The sequence below is a fragment of the Arachis stenosperma genome, chromosome 1 (genome assembly GCF_014773155.1).
Source record: "Arachis stenosperma cultivar V10309 chromosome 1, arast.V10309.gnm1.PFL2, whole genome shotgun sequence".
NCBI classification, from domain to species: domain Eukaryota; kingdom Viridiplantae; phylum Streptophyta; class Magnoliopsida; order Fabales; family Fabaceae; genus Arachis; species Arachis stenosperma.
Genome location: NC_080377.1, coordinates 5,152,829 through 5,167,815, shown reverse-complemented (window position 1 = coordinate 5,167,815; position 14,987 = coordinate 5,152,829). Strand labels below are relative to the sequence as shown.

The following is a 14,987-nucleotide window of genomic DNA, read 5'->3' as shown; positions in this document are numbered from 1 at the left end:
GTCCCTGTTCAGAGGGACTCAAGGACAATAATGGTAACTTGCCATTAAATAAATAATTATATGAAATTATAATTAAATTATAATAATTAATTAAATTAAATAATTATAATTTTATTTAATTAATAATTTATATTAATTATTTAAATAATAATTAATTAAATAATTAAATTATAATTAATTTATTAATAATTATAATAATTAATTAGATTAAATAATTAAATTTTTATTTAATTAATTATTTATATCATAATTAATATTAAATATTATTTATATTTATATTATTATATTAAATTAGCCATTGTAAAACTAGCCGTTGTAATATTAGCCATTAGAAACTAGCTGTTATTATGTTACTGTTATTATTAATAAATTAATATTTTGTTATTCTATATATACCACTTAGATACACTTCTATTCTCACACTATCTACTACTCTTCTTTATCTTCTTCCAAGTTTACGAAATCAAAGTTCTTCTACTATTATTTTTTGTTCGAAAAAATGGATCCAAACCAACTCAAATCTTTCTTCAATTACTTACAAAACTTTTCTCAAATTCCAAATACCCAACAATCTCAAACCTCAAACTCTCAAGTTTCAAATCAAAACTTCACACTACCAAATTCATTTCAAAATCCAAATCCACAAAATCTTTCTAATTTCAATTTTCAAGCTCCTTATAATAATCAGTTTCCTATATTCCAACCGCAAAATCAAAATTCACAAACACCCCATTTTTCATTTTCGTCCATATTTAACCCCTCTATCGGAAATGTTACTCCAACTTTCTTGCCGTTTCCAACTCAATTCAGTGCATCAAGACATAACTCATCTGGTGTTGGTGGCTCTTCTAATCCATCCTCTCAGACTCCTATACAATCTAGTCCAAATTTTCAATATTCAGATTTTGCCAACCCTCGTGGATTAGATGCTATCGACCTTAATGATGATGATATTGAAGATCGGAGGCAAGATAGTATTCAACACTGGCATTGAAAAGAGGATGAGATGCTGATAAGTAGATATTTAAATGTTTCAACTGACCATGTAGTTGGTACCGATCAAAAGGGAAAAATATTTTGGAGTCGAATTTATAGCTATTGTGTAGAATTTTGCTCCGACATGACAAGGGGGGTAGTTGCATGTAAGAAACGATGGTATAAGATAACACAGTCATAGATAATTGGATCGATGCGTGTTTACTCCAAGATTCAGAAGAAGAAGATATCGATAGAAGCTCTATCCCAATTACTCGTAGATGGATCAATAGAGATCGAGAAGCAGGACATGATCGCCTTTTTCAAGATTACTTTGCAGATAAACCGGTATATAATGCTGACATTTTTCGAAGGAGATTTCGAATGAGAAGACATGTGTTCCTTCGGATAGTAGATGCTCTCTCAAACGTCTATCCGTATTTCCAACAGAGGGTTGATGCAACTGGAAGAAAAGGCTTGTCATCAGTCCAGAAATGTACCGCTGCGATACGCATGTTAGCATATGGCGTAGGAGCTAATGCTGTTGATGATTATGTGCGCATAGGTGAGAGCACTACAATTGAATGCTTGGAAAAATTTGTTGAAGGTGTCATTTTGGTGTTCGAGGATGAATACTTGCAAAAATCCAAACCAAATGACGTACAACGCCTGCTACAAATGGCGGAGGGTCGTGGCTTCCCTGACATGTTGGGTAGCATTGACTGCATGCATTGACAATAGAAAAATTGTCCAAAGGCGTGGAAAGGTATGTACATGAGTAGTTATCGTGGGGTTGCAACCATAGCACTTGAGGTTGTAGCATCTTCAAACCTTTGGATATGGCATACGTTCTTTGGAGTTTCTGGTTCAAATAACGATATCAACGTGTTAGATCGCTCTCTAGTGTTCGATGATATTCTAAACCACCGTGCTCCGGAGGTAAATTACACTATTAATAGTAATAATTATACTATGAGATACTATTTAGCAGATGGTATTTATCCTAAATGGGCCACATTCATGGGCGGAGCTACATACTGGGAAAGGGGGGCAACGGCCCCCCCTAATTTTAATTTTTTACATGTAAATTATATGTAAATTTCAGTTTAGCCCCCTCCAAATTTTATTTTAATATTATTTTATTGTGTAAATAATTTTAGCCCCCTCTAATATTTTTTCTAGATCCGCCCCTGGCCACATTTGTCAAATCAATCTCAAAGCCACAAGAAAAAAAACGTAAGTTATTTGCACAATACCAAGAAGGGCAAAGAAAAGATGTAGAGCGAACATTCGGAGTGTTGCAAGCACGCTTTGCAATTATATGTGGTCCAATGCGCTTTTGGAAAAAGAAGAAACTTGCAAACATAATGAGAGCTTGTATTATATTGCATAATATGATTGTTGAGGATGAAAAAGACACTTATGCAAAAAGTTTTGCTCAAAACTTAGAGTATGACGATGTCGAAAGCAGCTTATCACAACCTCAGTTGGGAGAAGAAGATTTTGCATCATACCATCAATTTCTTCAAAGAAATGCCCAACTTTGAAATAGGCAGCAGTATAGATAGCTGAAAGAGAACTTGATTGAACATATATAGCAATTTCACAATACTTGTCGTTAACTGTAAAGCTTAACTATATTTTTTATATTAAATAATTTTATAAATTAGTGTAACTTCGAATTATATATTGTGTATTATTTTTATATATGATTTTTTTAATATCAATATTTTTTAACAGTAAATTATTTTTGAATTTATAAATTTAAAAATATTATTATAAAAAAATAGTAAATATATTAATTTTAATTACTTTAATTAATTAATTAAGTAAGACCACAATAAAAAATAAGTTAGTTATTTCTTATGGAGAAAAGAGAGATATTTTAAATTTTTATGTACTATTTATGACACAAAAATTGACTAACCTTAATTACTTTTTATGATAGATAAGTCATAAATAGAGATTAGAATGAGTTTTCTAATAGAGATAATCTAAACGGACCAATAAAAACTATAGATTTTTTATTTTATTCTTCTTTTTGTCCGTTGGTTTTCTGGATACGTTCTTGGTGTCCATTAAAAGCCCAATAAAAACAACTAAATATGACTGACGCCTTTTGTTGACCAAAACAATAAAAAAAGGTCGATGTCCAGCTACTTGGTGAAAGGTACTTCCTTCGATTTTTATTATTAGAATGAATTCTTTCAATTTTTATAATTAAAAATATAATATAAATTTTATATTTTTAATTTTTTATATTTTTGGTTTTATTTATAAAATATATAATAAAAATCTATACTTTATCTTTTTAAATTTTAACACACTAAAATAGAATAACTCAAAAAAATATAATCTATATAATAAAAGTAAAAATAACATAAACATGACTAAATTTATTGTCATTTATGTCATCGTCATTAACAATCAAATAGATCAATATCACACTATTTTTTATATTTCAACAACGATCTCATTTTAATGTTCTCAACGCTATTCTCTTTATTTTGAAAATTTTTCGCATTTCGTTTCAGCCATATATTTTAAATTACTGCAAAGAATTTAATCAACTACTTTTTTTACTCATATTTTCTGTCTTGCAATCCTATCAAACTCTCAAATAATTTTTTGATCATACTCAATATAGCTCAAGTTCTATCAAAGTATATCAATCATGTGTACCACACCTATCAAGTAAATTCACAACAAAAAATAAATGAACAAATTTTACATTTTTTTTTATACAGAACACAAATATTATCACTTTGATGAATGACTTCTAATCTACTCAGTCTCTCTTTGATATTCATCCTTTTCACTAAAATAAATCATGCAAAAATCTCAATTCTTAGCAGGACCAAACCTCTTCAAATTGAACTAGTGAAACTATAACTTGTGACTTCCTCCGAAATAATCTCTATTTGCAACACCTGCACAAAGGAGTCAGTAAAAAAAAATATTTTTATTAAATTTTTACACTGCTATGTCCTCTCTACCAATTGATAATTTAACTGGCTTTAACTTTTCATGAAGTTGGTTAACAATTACCAACTCTCATTGGAACAACTCTCTCTTCCAATGAAAATTTCATATCCACTCTAACCCATACCGAAATCCACAATCTCCTATAACAGATCCTTACTAGTTTGAAATAGAAAAAAGTCTCGAAAAACTCCTTTTAAAAGGCCCACCCTGTAACCAATTATCTTTCTAAAATTGAGTTCTTCTCCCATCCCCATTTTTCATAAACAGTCCACTAATCATCTTGTCTTTCACATGTTGTTCCTTGAAATTCAATTGACAGATATCTTTTCATAAATCACTTCTTAAAAGTAGTAACTGATTTGATAATATTATATTGGGATTCAAATCCTTAGAAGAACATATAATCGTCTTTCAAAAAGGACAATCTTCTTTTAAAAAACGCCACTACCACTTAAACAAAAGCGATGTATTCCTAATCACCGCATCTCCCACTACCAATCCACCTAAATTTTTCAGCGCCTGCACCATTTTCTATTTTACAAGAGGCATATCATTGTTATCATCCTCTTTACTTCATAAAAATCTCTTTTGCAATGCAATAAGCTTCTCTGCAACTCCCTTCAACATTTTATATAAGCTAAGATAGTAGATTGATAAGTTATTAAGCACAGATTTGATAAGAACTAACTTTCTAACTTTATTGAGTATCTTCGCTTTTCAAAGATCGAACTTCTCTTTCACCTTATCTATAATCGATTTTCAGGTCTTCACTAGTCTAGGATTCGCTCCTAAGGAGATTCTTAGGTATCTTACAGATAGAATAATTTCTGTACATCCTAGTAACCCACACATATTTGTCACCCACTCCGGCTCACAATTAAACGAGATCAAATTTGACTTGTCAAAGTTAATATTCTAATTCGACATAAATTCAAAACACTGCAAGAGCCTCTTATAATTTAAAACCGTTTTTGTCTTTGGTGGACAAAACAAATAATATCATATACAAAAAAAATGTGACAGTTTAATATTATTTCTCCCAACTAATAGTGAAATTATACGCTCATTTCTGACTGTTTCTTTTACTATCCCGTGCAATAAATTAATAACAAAAACAAATAAAAATAAAGATATAGAATCTTTTTCTCTTAGACCTCTCTTCATTTTGAACGGTTTGGACGATTCAATTTTATTGTTATATTAAATAATCATCAAATTAAGTAAATTAACAGTTTAAGTAATAAATTTCATAAATATCTTGATGAGCTAAATTTTCGTATATTTTAGTGACTGATTTTGTTAATTTAACTTAGTCAGTTAGTCATTTTCATAGTTTCATCTATGTACTCATCTACACATTCTTTGAATTGGAAGAATTTAAAGAGAAAAAAATAGAAGGAGAAAAAATAAATGAAAAAGTAAATTTTTTATTTTCATCCCAAAAATAAAATGAAAATAGAAAAAAATATGAGAAACATTAATACAATTACACATTTATCTTACTTGTTAATAAATTATAATTTACATATAATATATAATATAAATAAGAATATTAATATAATTTTATATTATTTTATTTTTTTTTCATTCAAACAAAAAAAATTTTATTAATTTTTTTTATTCAAATAACATATAAATAATTTTATTTTTTTATTTATTTTTATTTTATTTTTTTATATTAAAATAAAGCCTTACTCTAGACATGGATACCAATTATCACAGGACAAGACTCTTGTAGTCAGCTTTTCTGATTTTTTAGCCTTCTATTGCGTACCATGATAACATATGTATTCAACTATTCATGTGTTTAATTTTTATTGTTATGGAGGTAAAAATGTGATATATTTTAATATTATAATTTTTTGTGTTTTTTAAAATTGTAAAAAGTATATAAATTGAAAGATTTGATTTTTGTAGTTTAAATTTTTTAATTTTTTTAATATAAATTGAACAGTTTGATTTTTGTATTTCTACAAATCGGATGGTCCAATTTTTGTATCTCTAATAAATTGGACGGTTCGATTTCTGCTTCTTTAGTTAAACAATTCTATATTTGAGAATAACACCCAAAAAATCTACATTTTAAAAAAATACCACTATCACTCCAATATTAAAAATAAAAAATCCTATTCATGTATTAATCTGGTGCAATTTTTCTCAATTACTTTTGAATTTTGATGCTAAAATTTAGAGGAATCCACTATCTAGGATATATGGTTCTCAATGTTAATGATGAGACATTTACGATTAATTTTTCTTCTCAATAATAATAATAATATTTTATATTTTAAAATTAAATATTATTTAAATACAATGAGTTGAAATATTTTTCTTTTAATTATTTAGGGTTATAGTTTATATTCGGTAATATTAATTAGTTAATGCAAAAGCAAAACTTCAAAAGTAATATTTTTTTAATCAATATTTTAACTAGAATTAGGAATTTATTTTAATTGCCTAATATTAACAACAACAAAATAATTATTTAGGAAAAAATTATTTAATTGCCTAATATTTATTTTAATTTATTCTCACACAAAAGAAATGATGTATTATTGAATAGAGTGACCTAATAAACCTTTCAATGAATTTTCTGTCTTATGATTCCTTCAAGTGAGCCCACAAACCCCATTAAGGTCACAAGAAAGCAACCAAAGCTAAATATCCTAAGAACAATCCATTTGCTACTCCATGCTTCAATTTTTTTCTGAACTAAGTACATCTCCACTGGAAAAAGAATGGCCAATGGCCAAAAGTTTATGGCTCCTAAAACTCCAAGAACTTGGTTGAAGTAAGGGAAAAGAATTGCAACTCCTGTGGTTGAAATCACAAAAATTGTTCTGAAACAGAACCTGAAAAGATTGAAGTTAAAAGTGGGCAAAAGGGGTAGTTTCACTTTGTAGAAATTGTTCACAAAACCATTGTTGGGGAACTTTCTTGATCTCCATCTATCAGCTACATTATATATTGGCTGACAATAAATCTGTTAAGAACAACAGTAATTAATTAAGTTGCATGAAGAAAAATAATGGTAAAGAGTGTAATTTTCAATTCTCAAACGAATTTCAATTCGCACGTTAATGTTCAAACTAAATCATACCAAAAAAGATGTAATTTGTAATTCTATTATTACAAAAGATTGAAATGTTAAAATTGTCTCTAATAAACAAATAAAAAAAGACAAATAAAATACTACAAGAATAAATTAATAAAGAACACAAAATTTATTTCATTCATGCAATTAATTGTTCCAAATCATTAATTTAAATTTAAAATAGAATTAAAATTCATTTCTTAATAGTAATATAATTCTTTTCTCACTTTAATGCTTTCCAAATACACTTTTAGTTTTGATGCTTAAAATAATTTTATACAATTATCCAATTATATTTATACGTTTTAAGCTATGATGCACGGACACAGACACGGACACGACACATGACACGTCGATACGCGAATTTTAAAATCTTATATGACATGGGGACACGTATATATATAAAATATAAAGTATTTTTCAGTTAAATTATAATTATATTTTGATATTTTATTGATATTAAAAATTTTAATTATTTTTAATATTTTATTTTAATTATATAAAGTATTTAAAATATTTTTTATTTTAATAAATAATAAAAAATATTTTATTATTTAAGAATATTGGTTAAGAATAAAACTGGACACGCTGACACGTGATAGTATTTAGGTGTGTCCAAATGTGTTCGAAGAAGAATTTTTTTCTTTTTTACTAAGACACAGTTGGATACAACAGACACGTGTGTCGGACGAGTGTTAGTGAGTGTCGTGTCTAAAATGTGTCCGACACACAGCAACTCAGCAAAGTATCTGTGCTTCACAGGTTTTAAGTAATGTATTTAAAGATTAGTTATTTTTGTTGATGCACAATATACAACCGCGGCTATTGTCTATGTAAAGTTACACTAATACTGTAAAGTTACACTAATACTGTAACAAAGTTAAATTCAAAATTAGCAATAAAGGTACCTGATACCCTCCAACCAAATGAACAATAATGCAAACATTAGCAATGTCAACAAGCCAGAAAGGATCATAGAAGCCAAACCCAGTGAGCAGGTTTCCCGGCGTAGAGTTTCCAAAGGCGGCGTATCCGAAGCATCCGCAACAGAGATAGAAGAATGTTGTGATCAAGATTGCAATCATGGACGCCTTCTTCATGGTTTGGTTTTCCGGTGGAGAAGACTTCAGTGTGTCCTTGTAACAACAAAATTCAACATTTTCTTAATTTCAGCATTAAATTGCTGCTTCTTTTTTTCAAAAGTGGTACCAACCACTAATAAGTACATAAGTAATAATTACTACCTAATTTGAATATGAAATACCTGAATCTCAAGGAGGAGAATAGAGTAGGGATAAGAGAATGCGATGTCGCCAAGTGCTTGAAACACTAGCCATATTTTGTCTGCAACGTTATTAGTTGCTACCCCTGTTATGCTACCCATAATTCTTCCATTTTCTGTAAGTGTCATCAAATTCCAATCATACATTGTTTTTTTTTTTTTTTCACCAAAGATAGAAAGACTCGAACCGGCGACCTCTTAAATGAGTATGAGAAGATTATGTCACTTGAGATATAACTCATTGGCTCCAATCATACATTGTTATTTGATTAAAGTTATCAAATCAAATTATCTCTAACCAAGGAATGGATCTCTCAATTTTTTTTTTAATATTGTTGTAAAATGATTTTTTACTATACACTTAAAAAAGTGAAATTAAAAAATATATATGAAAAAAGATGTTAAATAGTAAAAGATTATGCTTGACAATTTTTTTTTTAAATTGAGAAGATCTATTCACAATCTAAAATGTTTATTAGTTATATTTTTTAAATATAATATCATATAAGAAGCATTTCAAGTGCACCGGAAGTACCGGTGCACCAATTATTTTAACCGTTGATTTGAATTATAAAAAATATATATAATATATATTAATTAAAATCAACGGTTAAAATAACTGGTGCACCGGTGTTCTTCGGAGCACTTAAAATGTTTCCTATCATATAATTAAATACATGTATAAAGTATTTTTGTGTTGACAATGAGTTTACAACATCATCCATCAGATTCATGCGTTTAGAGCCAAACTTAGGAATAACTCATTTGGTAACACCTACAGTAGTTAGATTTTTCTCTCTCCTATGACTCCATTTCGAATTTCTTATAACACCCAAAAAGATTCATGCATTTAGATTGTTTTTTAAGTAGTAAATTTGAATCTCCATCAAACTAAATTTCAGTTAAAAAAAAATCATAATATTATCAACAATTGAAAATAATTGTTCCAATATATATTTTTTTCACTACATTTCCTAACCCAATAATTAATTAATGCATTAATTTGAATGAAATTCATGACCCAATAATTAATTAATGCATTAATTTGAATGAAATTAATGGTTTCAAAAGTCAACTATGGGTATAATTCTTATATGAATTTAATGCTAATGCACGGTTAGTATAAAGTGATTTTATACTTCAATTATGTAATATCATATAAGTAAAAATAACTATCTTTCATATTTATATTGTCTGAATGTTCATTCAAAAAAATAGATATAATTGAACAACTATATAAAATATTAAAAATTACATATTGTCAGTGTATTAAAATTAAACTCTTCGTATATTGTTTTTTTTTTTTCCAAGAAAAGATTGTGTGCGCATGTGCATATGGATGTGCACCCGCTTAATTGAGATGGGGTAAAATCTATGGATTCTAGATTATATCGACATTAAATAGTAATAATAGAAGAGATGGTTACTTATAACTGTGGCGATGCCAAGTCCAAGTCCTATGAATGAATAAGTGAAGGACATAATTGCAGCAACAACTGAAACCCATGCCATGTTATGAAGATCTGGTATGAACGACATCACAATCTGGACCAACCCAAACATCACCATATACAAACTATCTCCATACTCACAAGAAGCCTTATGTCCTTCCTTATGATAACAATTTGATTTCAGAATTGCCCTGCAGAAATGCCGTTAGTCACATCCGTTCTTTTTAATGACTATTCAAGCCGTCAATATTAAAAAATATATTTTTTTATTGATGTAAAATTATTTCATGCCTAACGGATTGAATTTCAAATTTCATATACCTTAGACTAGTCGCTGTGGTTATTACATATGCTATACAAGTCCCATATAAGGCCAAAAATTGAAGGAAACCAGCAAACCAAGTACTTTTATTACCTGAAAAAAAATTAACATATACACCATGTGAAATCATAATTTATAATTACCAATGTAGTTCTTTTAAAATTATTATTAACAATTACTGCCATATAAAATTGTGATAGTACCAAGATTGGCTCTAACAGCATCCATGTAAGAGTAGTTTCTTTTCCCAGTTATAGGATCTGGAGTTCTGTAACAATCAGATAAGAGACATGAAGAAACATAGGTTATAATTGCAAGACAGAGCAAGGTAATTGGCCCTGCAATCCATCCTAGCTGTGAAGTGCTCCAAGCAAGAGACAGAACGCCGGAGCCGATCACCGCCGTGATGATATGAGCCACAGCACTACTTACGGTTCCTGGGTTATGAATTATGATACATTTAGCCTCTATTTCAGTGTCTCTGTATTCTCTGTTTCGAGATATTTAGAAGAAAATGAAAAATGAATTTGGTTATGATACTAGAAAAATTTTACCTTTTCTTTTGACATGTCCATCATCATCATAAGCACCTGTGCCGCTTCTTATTTGGAGAGAGTTCATCACATCCATCTTTTAACCAAGCTTATGGTTATGGAGTTTGATTAGGCCTAAGCTTGGAACATTAAAGAGAAATTGAAGGTGGAGCACTATATATGAAGTTGCATGAGATGATATTAGGAGCTGACTATAATTATATTTGAGTTTGGGTTTACGATTTAAGATTGTAATGGAGAGCTAGCTATCATTTTTCTAACTTCAATAATGTTTTTATTTTTATTTTTATTTTTATTTTTGGTAGATACATGTTTTTTTTTAAAATAGCTAATATGTATCTTAAGAGCTCATTATAAATTTATTATTAAAAAAATTTTAAATATTTTTATTTAATAAATATATTAAAAATCTTAATTTTTTATATTCTCAATAAAAAATTTTTTAATTTACAAATTTAATATGTGTTTTTAGAGGACAAATTAAATAAATCCAAAAAAGAGTTTTATCCGTATTATTATTCATGTCTGTAGGGCTGCATTTGTTTATAGACAGGACACTGAGACACAAAATCGTGTTTGACAGAAGAGACATGAATAGAGATAATGTGTCTAGAGATACTAAATTAGTGGATTTTGTGTCCATCCTAACAGAAAGGATATAAAGACACTAACAAGAGACACAACTTATTTTTTATTTTTTCTTTCATTATTCTTGTTAATTTTTCATAATTATATTTTTTATTATTATATTTTTCATCTCAAATTTTTTGAATAAAAAAAAAAGAATAAATTAAATTTTCATAATTTGTTCTAATTTATCACCAAACAAAATATAAGAACACAAAATTTTATATCTGTATTTATTAATATATTATCCTATTCTATTCTCAGTGTCTTATCTTATCCTATTCTTGAAAATAAACGCAAGTTAGGTAACTTTACCATCTTCGTTTAAACATCAGCAAGATTCACATTTTATTTTTGGTAAAACCCATCGGTAGTGAATTTTAACATTTTTTAAAGGGAAAAAAAAATCATATCAAAACTAGGAGTTATTCAACATGTTATGTATCTATACGTAAAAGATTAATCATCAAATTAATTATTTATATAAAATATATGTTAAATTTTTTTAAAAAAAATTGCATGAATATTTTGTATCAATACAAATTAAACTTTAGACTATTTGATCATAAAAATTATAATATTATATTATAAAAATATTTTTTTATTTTAAATTAATAAAAAATATATGAATAATTATATTGTATTGCAGAAAAGATGCTAAACTTAATTAAGTTTCTTAGCTTAATTAAGTGCAGGCCCACACCAATTACGAATTAAATTGGCTTAATGTAATTTGTAATTTTATTTTATGAGTATAATATTTATTTTAACTATTCTTCTCTCCTATTATTTCAAAATTGATGCATTCCAAATAAATGATCATTGAAATTACTAATTAAATAACTATATTTCTTAATTTAATTTTAATTATTAATAATATAAAAATAATTTTCATTATTAACGTATTAAAATTAAATTTCTTTATGCGTAAAATATGAAATAAAGTTTCTACTATTAATGAACATTTGACAAGAGTGAAATTTTTTAATTATTATTTTTTAATCTTTTCGTGTATAAAAGAAGGCAACAAAATCTTGTCAACAAATTTGAAGATGTACATTAATCACACTTTAATTTTGTATTCTTCTATAATAGGAAATATTTTATTTAAATAATAATTTAGAATGTCGCTAGTATATACCTATCCGTGTGATACACGAAAAATATTTAATATTTTATGTATATTTAAGATATTTTTAATAAAAAGATATTTTTTAATATATTTAATTTTAAATTAAATTTAATTTATTTTTTTATTCATACGAATACTAGACAATAGTATATAACAAAAAAAATTCACAAAATAATTAGATTAATTAAAAAAGTATAATATGTAATAAATTAATGTCTTAATTTTTTTTTAAAATGTATATTTACATTTTTTTTGTCTCTAACATTAATAGTTGTATATCTATAAGTTATATCTTTGTTTCTATATCAAATAAAATTTAACTACTGATTATATATAAATTTTTATTAAACTATAAAAAAAACACAATTAACAACAAAGAGATACCAATTGATTAAACAATATCTGATCATCTCAATTTATTAAAGACTTCTCTATACACAACATTAATCGTACAATTCTCAAAACAGAATTATTACACATCCAAATATTTTTTCATCCAAGTTTATTCAAATAGATCCAACACCAACAAAAACCACTTTCATTAAAAAAGTGTCATTACACGCGCTTTTTCTTCTTCTCCTTTCCCGCGCTTCTTTCAACTACACACATACATCCTCCTCCTCCTCCTTCACGCACGCAGATTCTTCTTCTGCTCTTTCTCCTCTTCTTCTTCTCCTCTTTTGTTATCGTTATCACCAACAACACCAACATTATGCTAATGGATTTTTTTCAATCAAATTGAATGAAATGCAATTGCTAAATTGAATTGAATGGACACAAGTGTTCTGAATTGAATTGAATTGATAATCTCTAAATTGTAGACACAGGTGTTTTGAATTTGATTTTATATAATGGATAATGTTCCGTTCATTTAGTACTATACAATTGTTTTACCTTAATAACGTGTTCAGTTCATTGTGCAGTTTTGAATTTGATTTTATATAATAAATAATGTTCCATTCATTTAGTACTATACAATTGTTTCACTTTAATAACGAATTCGGTTCATTATGCAGAAAGCTGTTTTGAATTTGATTTTATGTAATGGATAATGTTCCGTTCATTTAGTATTATACAATTATTTCACCTTAATAATATGTTCGGTTCATTATGAATTGAATTGAATAGACGCAGGTATTCAATTAAATTGAATTGAATTGATCTCTAAGATGATGAGAAGAAGAAAAGAAGAAAAACATGCGTGTGCAAATTTGGAAGAAGAAGAAGAAGAAGAAAGAGGAGGACAAGAAGAAGGGAAAAAGAAGAATCTGCGCAAATTTAGAAGAAGAAGAAGAAATACGAGAAGGAGGAGAATGAGAAAGAGAAGGAGAAAGAAACAGAAAAGAAGGAGAAGGAGCGCGTGATTTGAAAAGTTACAATAATTTGGATAAACTTGAATAAGCATTTTGCTTGAATGTAGAGTTTTATTCTTCTCAAAAATCCTTTTATGATTCTGAATTAAAACATTTATTCTTTATTGGCTCTTAATTCTTAAAAGTATCACATATAAATATTCGTACATAAAAATTACAAAATATTATAGAAAAGAAATAGATAGTTACAGTCAAAATTTTCGTTATTCCTGAAAAAAAATTACAAAATAATATATTATTTAAAATTTATAGTTATATACATATAGCAATAAATACTATATAAAAGAAATAAGTACTTACATTCAAAATTCTTAAGCTTTTCAAATTGTAATATAATAATATACTATCTATTTGAGTAATTTTGTATATACTCAATAAACTATCTTGCAAAATTTTTTCATAATGTGTATATCAATTTAGATCTATTTCTATACGGCATGAAGACGACAAAATAGTTAGAAACATAATCATTTCTAGAAATTTAAAAAACAAAATTAATAAAACTATCACAATTTTTTTAAGTTACCATATCTCATCAAGTTCTAACAAATCAAAAGAAACATTAGAGACCTCTAATTTTCTTTTTCCAGTTAAAAGACCTATTATATCTGCAATTTTAAAAATATGTGTTATTTACTTAAAAAAAATTCAAAAGAAATTGATACAAACAAATTTAATATGAATTATATAACTCTCACCTGTTAAGTACGAATCTTCTCTTTTTTTTTTGGAGTATTTTTTCGTATGGTTCAAAGCAAAACAAATTTATTAGGATCAAAGAGTCTTCGACCAAATGTAAAATGATATCCTTTCTTAAGTAAACTCCATATTCATGTCTCGTTGACACCTAATATTATTTTGACCTACGCTAAAATTGGCCATAGCATCACTTTCTTTATTAGATATCTTTTTTCCAAATAAAAATACTTCTGAGATTTTTATTATGCATTGTATACGAAACCTTGAAAAATAATATCACAATAAAAAAATTAAAAATAATAAAAAATAATAAACTAATTTAAAATTGATATACAATTTTATATTTTTTTTCATCAATAGTAGAACCATTTTAATTAGAATTTTTTGTGTATGTATTTTAAATTGTTTGACTCTCTATAATCGAATTATTTTAACCTTAAATTTTTAAACTTTATGTCCAAATGTTGTTTTAAAATTCTTATTAAAATCATAT

General features: G+C 27.0%; 2 protein-coding genes across 2 annotated transcripts; one reads left to right on the top strand and one right to left on the bottom strand.

Annotated features, from left to right (window-relative positions):
* The first annotated feature begins 499 nt into the window (after positions 1 to 499).
* LOC130974046 (uncharacterized) lies at positions 500 to 2,522 on the top strand. The gene is given in 4 exon segments (XM_057898785.1): positions 500 to 974; positions 1,208 to 1,741; positions 1,835 to 1,991; positions 2,174 to 2,522. Coding segments are annotated over 4 exon segments (1,515 nt in total).
* A 4,019-nt stretch (positions 2,523 to 6,541) lies between these two features.
* On the bottom strand, positions 6,542 to 10,739 carry LOC130974038 (probable amino acid permease 7). The gene is made up of 7 exons (XM_057898773.1): positions 10,664 to 10,739; positions 10,313 to 10,546; positions 10,109 to 10,202; positions 9,764 to 9,978; positions 8,319 to 8,452; positions 7,963 to 8,190; positions 6,542 to 6,943 (listed from the first exon to the last, which is right to left on the bottom strand). Exons 1-7 carry the CDS (start codon positions 10,737 to 10,739, stop codon positions 6,542 to 6,544), a joined length of 1,383 nt encoding a protein of 460 aa, XP_057754756.1.
* Between the last annotated feature and the right edge of the window lie 4,248 nt (positions 10,740 to 14,987).